General features: G+C 44.4%; 1 protein-coding gene across 1 annotated transcript in view; it reads right to left on the minus strand.

Annotated features, from left to right (window-relative positions):
- TMC5 (transmembrane channel like 5) overlaps window positions 1–17892 on the minus strand; it is a 524224-nt gene that overhangs the window by 67201 nt on the left and 439131 nt on the right. The window contains exon 18 of the mRNA XM_085628842.1: window positions 17123–17296. Within this exon, the coding sequence (XP_085484968.1) occupies window positions 17123–17296 (174 nt within the window). The remainder of the gene's footprint in view (window positions 1–17122; window positions 17297–17892) is intronic.

The raw sequence follows: 17892 nt of genomic DNA on the forward strand, positions 1-17892 counted from the left end.
GCCTCTCATCAGTGTACTTCTGGAACAGGTCAAGAAAGCTCGTATCTACACCAAGTTGGATTTGAAAGGGGCATACCATCTGGTGCGCATGAGGGACGGAGACGAGTGGAAGACCGCCTTTAAGACCAGGTTTGGCCTTTTTGAGTACCTCGTCATGCCGTTCGGTCTGTGCAACGCCCCGGCAGCCTTTCAGTACTTTTTGAATGAGGTATTCAGAGAGGAGTTGGATATCTACGTGGTCGTATATATCGACGACATCCTCATCTATTCGTCCAGTGTGGAGGAGCACGTACACCACGTCAAAGCTGTGCTCCAAAAGCTGAGGGAAAACATGCTGTTTTGTAAACTCAGCAAGTGTGACTTCCACGTCACATCCGTGGAATTCCTCGGAGTGATGCTGAGTCCAGAGGGACAGGAGATGGCAGAACGAAAGATCAAGGCGGTGAAAGAATGGCCGGTGCCCCAAAGCGTGAAGGACGTCCAAAGTTTCATTGGCTTTGCCAACTTTTACAGGCGGTTTATAGATGGATTTTCAGGAGTGGTGGCCCCAATCACACAGCTACTGAGGAAGTCCAAGGAGTTTGTCTGGTCCCCTGAAGCGAACAAAGCCTTTGAGGCCCTGAAAAGCGCCTTTGGTAAGGCGCCGGTGTTGGCTCACCCCGATCCGGATCTCCCCTACGTGGTGGAAGCGGACGCATCGGATGTGGCGCTGGGGGCTATCTTGTCCCAACGCAACCACGACACAGGGGTGCTTCATCCCGTTGCGTACATGTCCCGCAAACTCAACGACGCCGAACGCAACTACCATATTGCGGAGAAGGAGCTTCTCGCAATCAAGGACGCCTTCACTGAATGGAGGCATTGGTTGATGGGGGCAAGACATGTGGTATCGGTGTACACGGACCATCGGAACCTACAGTTCATGACGGCCACTAGACACCTTTCTCCCAGGCAGCTGCGGTGGATGATCTTCTTTGCGGGGTTCAACTTCCGCATCACATATCGGCCGGGGACGGAAAACCGGAAGGCGGACGCCCTGTCCCGTCAATCTGCAGTTAGGTAACCATTGCCTGCAACCGAGCGTTCCATCATTTCCCCGAGGATGGTATTGGGGGTTATCCAACCGGATACTTTCCTGAGGGGAATAAAGAGAGGGATCAGGTCATTCGCATGGCGGAGGTGGCTCCTCAGTCACAGAGAATGGCAGCTGAAGGACGGGATACCCCTGAAGGGCAGGTGCCTATTGATACCCACGCCTAGGCTAAGGAAACAAGCATTCATCTGGTGCCATGACTCTCCATGCGCAGGTCATTTGGGCTTTGAAAAAACGGTGGCTAGCATGGGAAGGCATTTCTGGTGGCCAACCATGAGAGTGGATGTCAGGAGGTGGGGACAGGAGTGTCCTACGTGTGCTACCATGAAGGCCGACCATGGCCGAACCCAAGGGCTCTTACATCCACTTCCGACCCCGGATAGACCATGGGATAGCATATCACTGGACTTCGTGGTGGGCCTACCGGTAGACCAGGGGATGACAGCAATACTGGTGGTGGTGGATTACTTGACGAAAATGGGGCACTTCATCCCCTGCAAGAGAGTCCCTACGGCCGGGGAATTGGCGTCACTACTCCTAAAGAATGTGGTACGACTGCATGGATTACCTGGGGTGATCGTGTCGGACCGGGGGTCGCAGTTTACTGCGCAATTCTGGAAGACTTGGTGCACTGCGCTGCATGTTAAGACCGCCCTGTCCACCAGCTACCACCCTCAAACGGACGGCCAAACCGAGCGCCTGAACCAAACGCTCAAACAGTATCTGCGATGTTTTGTGGACCAGGGCAGGGAAGAATGGGTCGACTTGCTATGGGTTGCAGAGATAGCCTATAACAACGCCACTCACAGCTCCACACAGTCATCTCCGTTCTATAGCAACTATGGCCAACATCCCAGGTTCTTGCCATTTCTACATCCGTTCAGAGAGGACAGGATTCCCGCCACAGCGGACAGGGTGGCACACATAAAAGACACGTTGATGCGCTCAAGGGCTGTCCTAATAGAGGCCAAGAGAAGATACAAGGCTGCGGCAGATAGGAAGAGAAGGCCCGGGCCACTGTACCGCACTGGAGACTACGTCTGGATATCCACAAGAAACATGAGGTTTCGAAAGAACAGTGTGTTCCATCCCAAGTACATGGGCCCCTATCGAATTACCAAGTGTATGGGTCCCGTGAACGTGAAGGTGTGCTTGCCCCAGTCATTGCGGATACACCCTGTCTTTCATGTATCATTGCTCAAACCAGCACCCTCCAAGCCGTCTGGGACACCTAGGCCGGTATGCGTGGAGTCGGAGGTGGAGTATGAAGTGTCGGGCATACGGGCGTCCAAATGGCGCAGGGGGAAGCTGTGGTACCTGGTTGCGTGGAAAGGCTATGGCCCGGAGGAGCATTCATGGGAACCGGCTGAAGGGGTTCATGCTCCGCGCTTGGTCTCCTTGTTCCATCGGCGTTTTCCTGCCAGCGCTGGACCCGTGGGGAGCCGCTGAGAGGGAGGATGTACTGTCAAGAATTCCTGTCATACGAGGGGAGGAAAACGGTAACCAGCGAAAACGGACTACATCTCCCAGGATGCTTAGCGGTTGAGAGGTTATGTAAACAGGAGAGCTGTTACATAACTCAAGGGAAACACGCCCTTATGTAAACAGGAGAGCTGTTACATAACTCAAAGGAAACACGCCCTTATGTAAACAGGAGAGCTGTTACATAACTCAAGGAAAACACGCCCTATAAAGGGAGGAACCGGGAGGTACAAGGCTGTCGGATATTGTGTTTACACCGACGTACCTGCTTCGTGAAGAGCAGTGTTCCGGAGTGGTGCTCCAGTAAGGCAAGAACGGAGGTAGGTCGAGTCGTTACTCCCTGGGCCGTGTCTTGCCCCATCGTCACCTGTGAAGGACCCGGAAGCTCTACCGGTCAACCATTGAGCTTCGCTTTTTGACTCGGCTGAGGCCAAGCGCAGTGGCGCTTTTGCTGGTTGGAGTCGTAACTCCCAGCCCGACCAGAGACACAGGGACTGCCAGCTGTAACGCACACCAGGAGGTGTTTGCCGCGTTACAGACTCGGAAGTCCACAGGATCGATCGAGCGGCTGCTCTCGGTTCAGTCTTCTTGCTTGTGATTGGGGTATCGGTGACGCATCACCAGGAGGTGACTCCGCGTCCCGGTGCAGTCTGAGGAAGAGGTTGAGCGGCTGCTCCCTTCAGGTAGAGACCCCGGCTGGGTGTTTCCCTGACTCCTCGATTCTCCCCAACACTCTTCGTGCCCCTCACAGCCTACCGATTGGCATTGTCGGCCATTTCATTTCTGCCCTGGGATCGGCGTATATGCAGAGGACGGTTAGGACCATCCGTGCTGTGGGCTGGTAACGTACCTAGCCTGGAGGATTCCAGTGACTATAACTTTTGTTTGTTCTTTGTATTTTATTTGCCTTCATTAAAAGAACTAACCCTTCACAAGTGGTTGCGTCCTCATTGTCGTGTCTGTTAAACGATCCTGAGACGTTCAGGGCGTTACACTGACACAGTATATCTATTCCATTTCTAAGGTGCATGTAATATTTTGTTTGAGTTGGACTGTCAGAACCCCTTTCAGAGGCCACTGGGCACAAAAGGGTTACTGGGCCCAACCATGGTGGTTGAGGCCTTTTATTCCTGTTGTACGGAGCCCAACCTACTATAGATACAGAGCAGCTGGGCCAAGTACTCCTTCTGCACCTGACTCTCACTGGTAGCTGTGGTCAAACAGTCAAAGCTCCCTCGGGGTAGATGTAAATACAGGTCAGTGAACCCAACTCATAACTCAAAGGGCAAACAGTACGAACAATAAATCAATGTCCAGTCAAAATTGCATTTATAAGAAAAAGTAGTATTTTATTTCTAACTCTACGCATGAAAATACATACGACATTCAGAAGCAACCACACAATCCCCTTGAGGTCGGAACTCTAGTAGTTGTCAGGAAAATCCATGTTCCACTCATTTCGTGTAACATGTTTGAGGTTATTTCTCATTTACTGGTGGCCGCATCTAGGGAATGCTCACTATTAGGCCATAGTCAAGAGTTCACTTTTGACTCTTCAGGTTTTAGTCAAAAGTGTCTATGGTGCCGCAGCGCCATTAGCAGCAAGTCCCCCAGGGCCCAACAGGCCCCGTTCATGACTTACCCGCTGGTTACCCACTTTTTGACGGTGGCTAAATCAGTGATCTCGTATTAGCTTAAATATTTGTTTGCCTAATTTCTCATAAACTTTGAGGTGAAAACACTATGAAATTGTTATGACTTGAAGCCTTCAAACTATATTCAATTCTCAAGAGTCCAAGATGTCTAGCCCTTAGTAGAGGTTTGGGAGAAGGTTCTGGTGGGCGTCAGAGTTAATTGCCACACTCTATACATTGTATACAGAGGGGTACTTATAAATATCTGTTGTTAAATACTCCAAAATAATAATTCCATAAGTTTAACTAGAGCATTGGGGACAAAAACCGTCTGTATGGAAATATTGTCATGCTTTTGTGGCTCCACACAAATTAATCTATGCTCGACAGTATTCAATTGATTTTCTATTTGGTAATTTGTAAGGTGATAAACAAACCACTAGTAACCACTACCGAGAGCCCTGTAAGGAAGGGAAGGGGAGTGAAACAAAAGAACAAAAAAGTACTGCGAGAAAATTCACAGCTCTCTGACACAGTATACCTATTCCATTTCTAAGGTGCATGTAATATTTTGTTTGAGTTGGACTGTCAGAACCCCTTTCAGAGGCCACTGGGCACAAAAGGGTTACTGGGCCCAACCATGGTGGTTGAGGCCTTTTACTCCTGTTGTACGGAGCCCAACCTACTATAGATACAAAGCAGCTGGGCCAAGTGTTCCTTCTGCACCTGACTCTCACTGGTAGCTGTGGTCAAACAGTCAAAGCTCCCACGGGGTAGATGTAAATACAGGTCAGTGAACCCAACTCATAACTCAAAGGGCAAACAGTACGAACAATAAATCAATGTCCAGTCAAAATTGCATTTATAAGAAAAAGTAGTATTTTATTTCTAACTCTACACATGAATATACATACGACATTCAGAAGCAACCTCACAATCCCCTTGAGGTCAGAGCTCTAGTAGTTGTCAGGAAAATCCATGTTCCACCCATTTCGTGTAACATGTTTGAGGTTATTTCTCATTTACTAGTGGCCGCATCTAGGGAATGCTCACTATTAGGCCATAGTCAAGAGTTCACTTTTGACTCTTCAGGTTTTAGTCAAAAGTGTCTATGGTGCCGCAGCGCCATTAGCAGCAAGTCCCCCGGGGTCCAACAGGCCCCGTTCACGACTTACCCGCTGGTTACCCACTTTTTGACGGTGGCTAAATCAGTGATCTCGTATTAGCTTAAATATTTGTCTGCCTAATTTCTCATAAACTTTGAGGTGAAAATACTATGAAATTGTTATGACTTGAAGCCTTCAAACTATAATTAATTCTCAAGAGCCCAAGATGTCTAGCCCTTAGTCGAGGTTTGGGAGAAGGTTCTGGTGGGTGTCAGAGTTAATTGCCACACTCTATACGTTGTATACAGAGGGGTACTTATAAATATCTGTTGTTAAATATCCCAAAATAATAATCCCATAAATTTAACTAGAGCATTGGGGACAAAATCTGTCTGAGTGGAAATAATGTCATGCTTTTGTGGCTGCACACAAATTAATCTATGCTCGACAGTATTCAATTGATATTTTATTTGGTAATTTGTAAGGTGATAAACAAACCACTAGTAACCACTACCAAGAGCCCGGTAAGGAAGGGAAGGGGAGTGAAACAAAAGAACAAAAAAGTACTGGGAGAAAATTCACCGCTCTCTGACACAGTATATCTATTCCATTTCTAAGGTGCATGTAATATTTTGTTTGAGTTGGACTGTCAGAACCCCTTTCAGAGGCCACTGGGCACAAAAGGGTTACTGGGCCCAACCATGGTGGTTGAGGCCTTTTATTCCTGTTGTACGGAGCCCAACCTACTATAGATACAGAGCAGCTGGGCCAAGTACTCCTTCTGCACCTGACTCTCACTGGTAGCTGTGGTCAAACAGTCAAAGCTCCCTCGGGGTAGATGTAAATACAGGTCAGTGAACCCAACTCATAACTCAAAGGGCAAACAGTACGAACAATAAATCAATGTCCAGTAAAATTGCATTTATAAGAAAAAGTAGTATTTTATTTCTAACTCTACGCATGAAAATACATACGACATTCAGAAGCAACCACACAATCCCCTTGAGGTCGGAACTCTAGTAGTTGTCAGGAAAATCCATGTTCCACTCATTTCGTGTAACATGTTTGAGGTTATTTCTCATTTACTGGTGGCCGCATCTAGGGAATGCTCACTATTAGGCCATAGTCAAGAGTTCACTTTTGACTCTTCAGGTTTTAGTCAAAAGTGTCTATGGTGCCGCAGCGCCATTAGCAGCAAGTCCCCCAGGGCCCAACAGGCCCCGTTCATGACTTACCCGCTGGTTACCCACTTTTTGACGGTGGCTAAATCAGTGATCTCGTATTAGCTTAAATATTTGTTTGCCTAATTTCTCATAAACTTTGAGGTGAAAACACTATGAAATTGTTATGACTTGAAGCCTTCAAACTATATTCAATTCTCAAGAGTCCAAGATGTCTAGCCCTTAGTAGAGGTTTGGGAGAAGGTTCTGGTGGGCGTCAGAGTTAATTGCCACACTCTATACATTGTATACAGAGGGGTACTTATAAATATCTGTTGTTAAATACTCCAAAATAATAATTCCATAAGTTTAACTAGAGCATTGGGGACAAAAACCGTCTGTATGGAAATATTGTCATGCTTTTGTGGCTCCACACAAATTAATCTATGCTCGACAGTATTCAATTGATTTTCTATTTGGTAATTTGTAAGGTGATAAACAAACCACTAGTAACCACTACCGAGAGCCCTGTAAGGAAGGGAAGGGGAGTGAAACAAAAGAACAAAAAAGTACTGCGAGAAAATTCACAGCTCTCTGACACAGTATACCTATTCCATTTCTAAGGTGCATGTAATATTTTGTTTGAGTTGGACTGTCAGAACCCCTTTCAGAGGCCACTGGGCACAAAAGGGTTACTGGGCCCAACCATGGTGGTTGAGGCCTTTTACTCCTGTTGTACGGAGCCCAACCTACTATAGATACAAAGCAGCTGGGCCAAGTGTTCCTTCTGCACCTGACTCTCACTGGTAGCTGTGGTCAAACAGTCAAAGCTCCCACGGGGTAGATGTAAATACAGGTCAGTGAACCCAACTCATAACTCAAAGGGCAAACAGTACGAACAATAAATCAATGTCCAGTCAAAATTGCATTTATAAGAAAAAGTAGTATTTTATTTCTAACTCTACACATGAAAATACATACGACATTCAGAAGCAACCACACAATCCCCTTGAGGTCGGAGCTCTAGTAGTTGTCAGGAAAATCCATGTTCCACCCATTTCGTGTAACATGTTTGAGGTTATTTCTCATTTACTGGTGGCCGTATCTAGGGAATGCTCACTATTAGGCCATAGTCAAGAGTTCACTTTTGACTCTTCAGGTTTTAGTCAGAAGTGTCTATGTTGCTGCAGCGCCATTAGCAGCAAGTCCCCCGGGGCCCAACAGGCCCCGTTCACGACTTACCCGCTCACGCAGCATGGAATAGTTAAGTGTTGCAGAGGGTCGGGTGCCCTCACCAGAAGCACCTACGAGTCCTGCTACGCTGAGAGAATATGGGCTAGTCGTGGACCATGCAGCAGCACACAACAGGGCAAGATCTCTCTCCTGAGGGGGGCTGCTGATGTTTTCTCAGATATCAGAGCAGCTCCCAGTTTGCAAAGACGCAGTAAGTTGGCTTTACCCAGCGTGGGCAGGGGGGAATGCTTTCTTTAGTTTTTGACAGGAGCTGATGAAGGTGTGACGTCATTCACAGCAACCTCAGCAGTCCTCAATAGTGAGTCAGGGGAAGTGCCCTCGCAGTGCGAGTCGAACCTGCCGACCGTAGTCTCAGTCTCTCCTTTGGGTGGCGACCTTAATCGTTTGGCTGCATTGACAATGGCAGCCCCATCTGACATACGGGGTTTCTGCGGAATGAAATAATACAGGGGAAAGCTCCTCCAGCACAAGCCTGGATGTCGGTCACAGTGATATTTGCTTCCAAATGTTAATCCCAGTCTCCCAGCCCTCCTCTTTATGATTCCCTTACCAGCCCCATCTCCTTTCCTGAGATATGTCCAGGCCCTTTCCTTGTGATCTATCACAGAATCAAAGAACAGTCTTTTGATGTGTAAAGGGTCGATCTTCCTTTCCTCCTCAAGTGTGTGCCCCACACAGCTCACACAAATGCAGCAATACACAAATCTGTCTGGGGGGATTCCTCTCCTCCTCATGTGTTCACCAGGCAGGCCTGGGCTTCCCAAAATGGAACCCATGGTCCTCCATGTTATGTACCATTGCAGGCACACTACCTCAGTGTACATTCAAAGCACACTTACTGTCCAGCACTGTTACCTCCATGTATTGTACCGTTACAAGTACCCATGCATTGAGCACACACACTCAGTCTGCACACACTGTTCAGCACTGAAGCTTTTCTATATTTAACCAGGGTGTGCTATTTACAAACACACTCACTGCCCGCACACACACACCATATGCATGCTGCACAAAACATCATCCTTTATGTATTGTACTTCACGCAAGCACACTTGTACCTAGCACATGCGTTCATTGCACACAGACTGCACAGCACTAGATCTCTCATGTAATGTACTCCTCACAGGCATACATACTACTCCCAGTACATGCACTAACCACACATGAAATGAATAGTACTGCTCTATCCCTTACTTTACCCTTCCGAGGCAAGCATACATCTAGCGCAGAATCACTACCCCCTCTCTGCCCAGCACTCCACATCTACCTGATGTAGGCCAAAGGGTGAGTAAATCACACATCAGCATTACTTAAAAAAGGTGAGTGAGACTGTAGGCTTCCTTCTAGGGACACAAGGAAAAAGGTCCTTTTCACTACCCTGCATGCTGCCACCACTGCCCTTGTGCTGCTTAACTCTTAGTGAAGACAGTAGCCTTCCATCAAAGTAAGCGTAGCGCTTTAGGTGCCACTCCCGGTCCAACAAGATCGCAATCCATGAGCAGGTCCATGTCATGGCACACACTTAAGATCTGTATGTCAATGGCAAAAAAATCTGCATTAAGGTTCCAGTTAACAGTACAGTTGGAGAGGGGTACATGTCTCTTACCATGTAGAGGATTGGCATTGGTGTGCAATGGAGACAGGGAAGGTCTGACATTTTCTCAACAGTCTGTTAAGACTTGATGTCACTTTCGCGACTTGATGTCACATTCGAATGACCCTGAGGTGAACCTGGGCAGTCTAAGTTCCCCTATGTAACAGTTAATTTTTTGCCAAAAATGCAGGCAACGTTCATCTATGCTTTCTTATCAAGCGTAGGCTCTTACCTCAAATGCTGCAAAAACAGCAGAAGCGAGATTATTGAATCTGCACCCACAGCACAAAGTATATCCGGCCTGTAGGGATCACAGATATATAACACAGAAGAAGGTTCAACTCCCCTTCTGAAAATTGGAATGAGTGCAGCTCAAGTTCACCCCCACATTCATATGTGGGTGTTCCCTTATTTGGCCTGGCCTCTTTAAAATGATATAGTCCTACGTGCAGGGTGCATGCTTATATTACTGAAGCATGCACAGTGGCAAAGAGGTTTGGGGTGACATGTAAAATGGCCAGAGGTTCTGGATATTTTACACCTCTCTCATGGGAGCCCTTTGGGAACCTTTGGAGAAATCCCTTACATGGACTGCAGTAATAAACCCATGGGGAGTTTCTCGACTGCTCCCCCAAGAGGCTGGAAAGTGAAGTTCACATGTGTTGACACGGTCAGTGATACAAGGGCCTCACTTTAAGTCTCTGTGCTTATGGCAAAACGCACCCTAGTCCTTGAGTGAGTCCTAAAGGCCCCTATATTGTGGGTGCAGTTTGGGATTGCACTCACCCTCATGAAGGTCCTCACCATCAAGGGTTATAGAGACTCTCAGCGCACAGACCCAGATTTGTAGATTAACACAGTTTGGAATGTTTGCTGCATTTTCTCTTTCACAGGGTGCTTGTTTATGAGATGGCTTGCATGACAGAAGTATTTTTTGTGAATGGGTGGCACTGCACAGTGGGCAATTCAAACACCCAGATAGGGTGCACACATGCTCACACCAGGTTGCAGCCCACAAGCCATCAATGCTGCTCATACTAATGGCAATTTTTGATTGTAAGCATAATCAAACTCTAACTCTCACTAAACAGAAACAATAATACATTAAGCATTAGAAGTTCTGCTTCACTCATATGTTTATCGCAGAAGTGGCAGAATGGGTCATGCTGTGCCCACCAGAGGATCAAATGGAGAGCTCTGCTGTAAGACTTGCTGCTTGATCCCTCTCTCAGTGCTACAGATCTAAGCACCACAAATTGAGATTTAATACATACCTGTTTTTGTTTGAGTGTATATACTGCTGGTGTGACAGCAGCCACAGCCACAGGAGCTGGGGCAATGTGGCCCCCGGAGATGGGATGGCTTGTGGTGCATGGGTGCTTTGCAGCTATGGTGAACCAAGCAATGTCTGGTACGGCTTACTATTCCTGCCACGATTGGTAATCTGAAAATGTTAACATGTCTGATAGTGACTTCATGTGGTAGTGGCTGCGTCCCCAGCTGCAGGAGGTGGGCGGTGGGGCTCCTTGAGGTGGGGTGGCTTGTGGTTTATGACTGCTTTGGAGTACAGTAAAACAGACAGTGTCTGGTACAGTTCGCAATCCCTGCCTCGCCTGATGACCTGAACATTTTTACAGTGTCTGCTGATGACTTCATGTGGTTTTTGTCTCAATGTGCCACCTGGGTTGGAGTGGTCAAAGTGACTAAAGTAATCAGTGCCAGAGAAACACAGCCTGGGAAAGCCCTGAGAGTACTTGGAATATATGGACCTCATTGTAGTCATCATGGCAACCACTGATCATTAGGAACTGCATTTGGAAATAGTCAGAGGTGTTCAACAACTTGGGTGCCACTGAGGTGAAAGAATATAGATTTTGCTTTCACCACACTACAGCTGTTGTGACCTATCATTGTGAACAGAAGTCAAGTTTGGATACAACCTTTTGTGATTTTTGTGTTTGCTACCTGTGTCATGGTGCATTTCTATATTCCCTTAGAATTTTTCGTGTTGAATAATATTTTATGGCTAAGCTATAAAAAGCTAGAGTGAGCCACATCTAGTTCTGACAGAAAGGGTTTATTGCATTTTTTTAACCATTAAACATTAAAGTTGCAATTTTTTGTATTAAACATTTGTATTTCTAAAAGTCCAGTCACTGGTATATATACAATGAAGTTCAGACTCTATCAATCATCATTAACATGAATAAGGTTGAATCCCAACATTGGAGGGCCTACCATCACTATCCAAGAGTCTGCAACTGGAACTTGCTTTAACTTCAATGAGTTATCATGCCTTTTCTCAGGAGATTCGTTACTTTTATGCTCCTTTATCTGTTTTAAAAAGGACCATCTGGCAAGAACTTTCAAGTGATCTTAATCAGAAGTATTTTTTTCTAAATAGGTTTAATTATTTGTAAAGGCCTAGGGCAGTACATCTTGACCTGTTGTTCGGGGACAGCTGGGGTTCCACGAGGCGTACTCAGGGGGTCCGGGACTGTTTTACATAATAAAATAATGGTAAAATAATGCACTAAGATTAATGAAGTATACAAATAAAGAAGCAAATGTGAAAACTTATTTATATATATTTGATTGTGAATTAAACAAAATATCAAAATATTGGAGCATCTGTTTGGTGTATACTTGGTTTTATATTTTTGGGTATTGATTTTCGATTCAAAACATTACAATTGCTTAGGCAATGGGTCCCCGGTTTCCAATAATGACTCAGTGAGGGGTAGGGGGGCAGGATTCCAATAATCATTTATAGGGGATCTATAGAAATCAAAAGGTTAGCAACTGCTGGCCTAGGGAAATACCAAATCAGAAATCTTAAATCAACCTTTGATAAAGGTTTTGTTCATTGTTGAAACAATAAATCAATCAACTTTAATTGATCTTGTGTCCAAGTGGGAGAAGGTCAGTTTTACTTAAAAGCAAATTTAAATCCTGAAGGGATTAGATTTTATATGAATTTTAAACTAGGGTATCTACCAATAGGCAAATATAATCAGCTTTCTTGTACTAAAAGTCTAAACATCAGGGTTATTCCATTGTTATTAGGGAACATCAAGATTTCAATCATTTATTTTTTTGTCTCTTTCTATTATGTTATTCATTTTTTACTTAAAAGCTATAGTTATATTGTGTAAATCTAGTTCATTTTCTGATGCCTTTTCCTTCTCGTGTCTTCCTTACATCAGTAAATGTTTGGTAGCGATTGTACACATCTTTCTTGTATTGTAATGTGAATGGTATTTATTTTTGCTGTATTAATCAAATGAATATTCCTGTGGAAATATTTCAATAAGTATATTAATAATGTTAACCAAAAAACAAAATAGAATGAGTGTATGAGTTTTCTTCAAGGGGGGGAGAAGACTGTGTCCGAAGTTGTGGTACCGGAAGGTGCCACACACGTAGCCCCCGCAGGTTGCAGCTGCAGCGAGAAGAAAACCTGAGGAGAACGCTAATGAGCTTCACTGACATCCTGCTACGAGCGAGGCCGGGGGAAGGAGGCCGCTGGCAGTGAAGTTAAATCCAGGGGCCCTGCGAGGGCACGGTGCCAGCAAACACCTCCACACCCATGGCGGGGTAGCCCAACTTTTTTCCGGCTGTGCGGCAGTCACGCGGGCAGCTGCGTGGTTCCATCTAGAAGGAGGGAGACAGTGATACCCTTGGGGGAGTAAGCCCCGGAGATCGCTCGCACATGGTGCACGCGTGGTTGTGAAAAGGTGCATCCCATATTGTAGTGTTTACTATCTGGGTGCTGCAAGCGGTGGCACCCCCAACACCAGTAAAGTTGCACCACTCTTTGCAGGCAGCCTCCTGAGATTGCCCTGCGTTTGGAGGTCCAGGCGTGGTCGCTCCGCTGAAGGGTACCATACGAGTGTCCCCCATGCCTATGCGCATACCTGGAAACACTCGATACACAGAAATTTGTTGTATGACTTACGTGAGGAATCATTTATGGAGGCTCCGCTTAGTGTGAAACGCCAAGGAATACCATAATTTCTGTGGTAGATGTACCGGTGTGCCTGTCACATACGTGTTGTGAAAAGTATAGTATGAAACCTAGTAAGAGCGCAGAGGGTGCTAACAGACAAATCTACTGCATTTTGATGTCCTGAGGGCAGGATTGATGTCATTTTATGCCCTAATCCTATTAGGTGATTCACATGGGTGTGTGCATTATCTCACTGCCTCATTTTCAGGAGTTATATTGATATGTACAGTGATGATGTTCTTTAATGGCACGTGCAACCTATAAGTAGTTACTTTATTGGACTAAATTTGGTGTTATGACAATTGCCTGGTTGGCAAAATGATTTACGTTCTATGTGATGTCATGACAAGCGTCAAGTGGCACAGTGATCTATGTGATTGCGATCTAATGTATTTTTATGAATAATACAAAGGATATTTTTATATAACATTGTTGGGAGTCTCTTTTGTGGTGTGCCAAGTGTGCCACTGGTGTGTGGGTGGGTTGCGCAAACGCTTTACACATTGCCTCTGGGATAAGCCTGACTGCCCTGTCAAGGGGGTGAGCAGAGGTTATCTTGGGTGTGTAACTCCCTTACCCTGACTAGAGTGGTGAGTTCTGCCTGGCTTAGGTGTACACCCTAGCCAACAAGAAACTCCATTTCTAACAAGGGGTGATGGGGAGTGCTGCAGCACCCTCAGAAATAATCATGCTGGAGTTCAGAAGATGAATGATCAATAAAGATGACTACATTTTGTGAGTATCCTGTCACATTTGTTGCACATTCAAAGACAAAGGTCAAATTTCAGACTACATGTTCCAACAAATTGCTGCTCATTCAGGAAACTGGATTTCACTTTTATTTTTCTGACTGCAAAGTGAGAGGATTTTGTAAATGTGATCTAGGTTACAATCCTGCTATGGTACAATAAACGAAAGGAAAGGCTGTAGAATTTCAGATTTCTTTCTAAGGCAGAGAAACAATTAAATATCAGGATAGGAACTAAACACATAATTCAAATTATATCAGCAATTAGGTAAAGCACACATGAAGCACTTTTTGTAATTCTGAAATGTAATGGAAACAACGATTTTAACAGGATAAAAAGAAATCAAGTTACTTTATTTGTATGTGCTCTAATGATAAATATCCACTGAAACTGATTTCCACATATATTCGCTTTTGCGCAACATATTTTTACAGGTAAAACTGCATATCTAGGCAGATTTAGTGGCTATTTTAACAGAAAATGTGCTGTCTGTAAATGACAGTATTCTGCCTCACCAGTGCTCCAGAATGTACCACCAGCTACATACATTACCACTTTCCTACTGAATGGGCATAATACATTTTCTACTCATTGTTTTTGTATGCTGTTTGGATCTTTCACAATCGCCATGATTTTAGTGATATAACATTAATGGCATCAACTCCACTCTAAAAAAAATTCCAGCACCACTGACTTGGAGTGGGCTTTGGATAAGCAACTTGCTCATGATTGGGAAGTTTTCTGTCTGTCTCACTTCCCTACACCTGATTAAATAGATGTCTGCCCTTTTCTTGTGTTTGTCCTGCCCAGGAGCATTTTGGTCTCACAGTATTCTGACTGGATAACTTTTAGATGGAATTGACTATGTTCTGACACTCTCTTGAGTTGCTTTCCGTTATCCTCACTCTCCTCTCTTCACCTCATCACCACATCTTCAACCCACCTAGCATCCCGTTGCCACCTCACTTCCTTATTTGTTTTTAACTTTATGCTGAACGGCATGCAATTGGTTGACTGCCATGTTAAAATGATTTCTGACCATTCCAATATGGCCACACACAGTTCTGAGGTGGGCATCTCCAAAAGGGGTATTGTTCTATTTGAACATACCCCAGTCAAAGATGGCCACAGCGGATGTGCAAATATCCAATGCAGCCATCATTTAAAGTAATTTGTTAAAATAAAATAAAATGCATTCGATATGACCCCCCGCAGATACATATGCATCCACTGCAGCTGACTGAGTCACCAAAAAGAAATGACAAACCCATGAGGGTTCACAGCCGAAACATATTGGATTTGCCAATTTTTTTTACTATTCCAACAAGAAGCAGAGAACATATCCCACAGCATTCTCTATTTCATTAGTTGTACTTACAGGAATTGTATATTAAGAAGAGTTTCCAACCAGATATGCAATGCTTTGGATGTGTGACATATAATCCCAAGATAGCCCGCCAAAGTTTCTCCAAGTAAGGATATATTGAGTAATGGGCGAGCTAGGAAGGTCAGTATTCAGATTCCCAAGTACATGTGATAGGGCATGGGATATTTGTATGTATCTCCAATGTTGGGAGGTTGGAATCGCTAATTCCCCTCTCAGGATTGGAAACAACTTGATAAAACCATTAGAAACAAGGACTTCAATGTGATGGATACCATGAGCAATCCACATAGGCCAAATCATGTTTTCCTCGCTGGTCATAATGGCTGCATTGAACCACAATGGGGCTTTGACCCAATACTACTTGAAACTTGCTCCAGCTTGTGAGCTTGTTGCCAAGCGTACTGGGAAGTGTGAATGATCAGATTACTGAGGGGAGTAATTAAAGGTCTTGAAGTGTAATAGACAGCTAGATCTCCGGAAGACTGCAATATGTGAAGTTACATCACTACCCATAAGGGTGTGGCCCTAGAAGTGGGTAACCAATTCCAGCCAGCCAATGACCCTCCAAAGGTGGAAGACGTAAACCACCCTTCTCTGATGTGGAGTAGAGCTTAGCACCCTGTAAGCTGGGTCTTTCCGAGCCCCAAATTAATTGAGAGATGGACGCTATATGCTCCGCAGACAGGTATAAGCAAATGATGATGATGATGATACTCTACTGGTGGATTATAATAAAGGACTACGGGAAGCACATCTTAAGTATAGTTTTTTAAGATCCTGCACAATTGGCACTGGTCCTCAGTAATGTTACACAGAGCCCACCTTGCTGTGGATTCATACTGTTGGAGAATGTGGCTATCTGAAGGCTTTCTGGATGCTGGTTTTGGATTATATGAGAAGGGCCCTTGGGGTGGACAGACCTTTGACAGCCCGGTTGGTGTTACTACATGATACGTCTGACCTTCCTTCAGTGACTCAGCATATTTGTAGATGGCTATCCACTGCTCTAGGGGTTACTAAATTGGTGATACTGCGTCTTTGAAAGTCAACTCTAATATCCACACTGCAGATCTGGTTGGACAACATGTATGATATGGCATGCTTTGAGCATCTTATTTATAAGTTAAATTACAAATTGCAGATATTTGACTAGGTTTGGGGCTTGTTTCCTAAAGATTGAAGTGTCGAGCTCACCTATTCATTTGTCTACTTGAATGCAAACTGCTTCATATTTCATACTGACCCCTATTCTCGGCTCCCTGGCCCCTCCCTCCTGGGGTTTCCCAGCTGTTGACCCCTATTGTTAGATGTGTTGGGAGATGTGGATAAATTGACATCATATCCTATTTCTTCCCATATGGGCGTTAACCAATTTAATCGTTCCTTCCCATTGCAGGTGCATGTCTTCCATTTCCTTCTCCTTTTCTTCCTTGTTGGTTGTGTTTTTCTTTTTCTTCATTTTATTTGATTTTAGTTGTCAATTATTATTTGCTTTACAGAAGATGTGGTATACAGTTGGACTATGGATTAGCATTTAATTCTGTGGATTTTCTTGCCCTGTGTGGCAACTGATTTTTTAATTTTTATTGTACAACTCTTGTTACAGTAATAAGAAAACTCAATAAAGAATTGAAATATCTTTAGTAGTACTTACAAGATAATAAGTGTAAGGATGAAAAAGAAGAGAACACTTTCAATCAAATTGTGATAAATCCATACGACCCATTTTAAGTTGGTGGTCCCGGATATTGAGTCCACCCAGCTGGAGATGGCACTGAATGGATGATCCAGGTTTCGGAAAGGACCACATGTTGATGAAGAATTCCGACTAGAGAATCAAAAGAAAGGCATATTAATTTAATCAATTATGACAACTGTAAGTTATCCAATACTTGAGTGTTGCATGGCATCATTCTCTGGCTTTCAGCAGAATTGTAAAAATTACTCTGCTCAACAACCAACATTATTAGAGCTTATGTTCATCTATCAAAGGATAATGACTGGTGTTCTCTGTAATGTTTACAGCTCATGAAAACTGATATCTGGGCAGCAGTGTTTCCATATAAATGACCACATATGGTGTATGACCTGCACATGAGTCTTTTTCATGAAAACAATCCCTTGTGTGTGTGTGCATGTGCCTGTGTATTTGCGTCTGATATTATACAGAATAAACAACCTCTCACTGTCCCATACGGTGTTGTATAAGTTATATTGGAAATGTGTGATGTAACACAACTCAGTAGACACAAGCAACCCATATGCCAGTGTGAACCTGGACGTGTATTTATGTGTACAAAACAGTGGTTCACCTGAAACTTATTGTACCGTAAATAATACTTATTTAAGAAATAACCAAAGATGAATATAAAATATTTCCATAAAATATTTACAAAGACAAAATCAAGAGCTAGGTGCTGTTTG

Source organism: Triturus cristatus, chromosome 10, assembly GCF_964204655.1.
Source record: "Triturus cristatus chromosome 10, aTriCri1.1, whole genome shotgun sequence".
Taxonomy (NCBI): domain Eukaryota; kingdom Metazoa; phylum Chordata; class Amphibia; order Caudata; family Salamandridae; genus Triturus; species Triturus cristatus.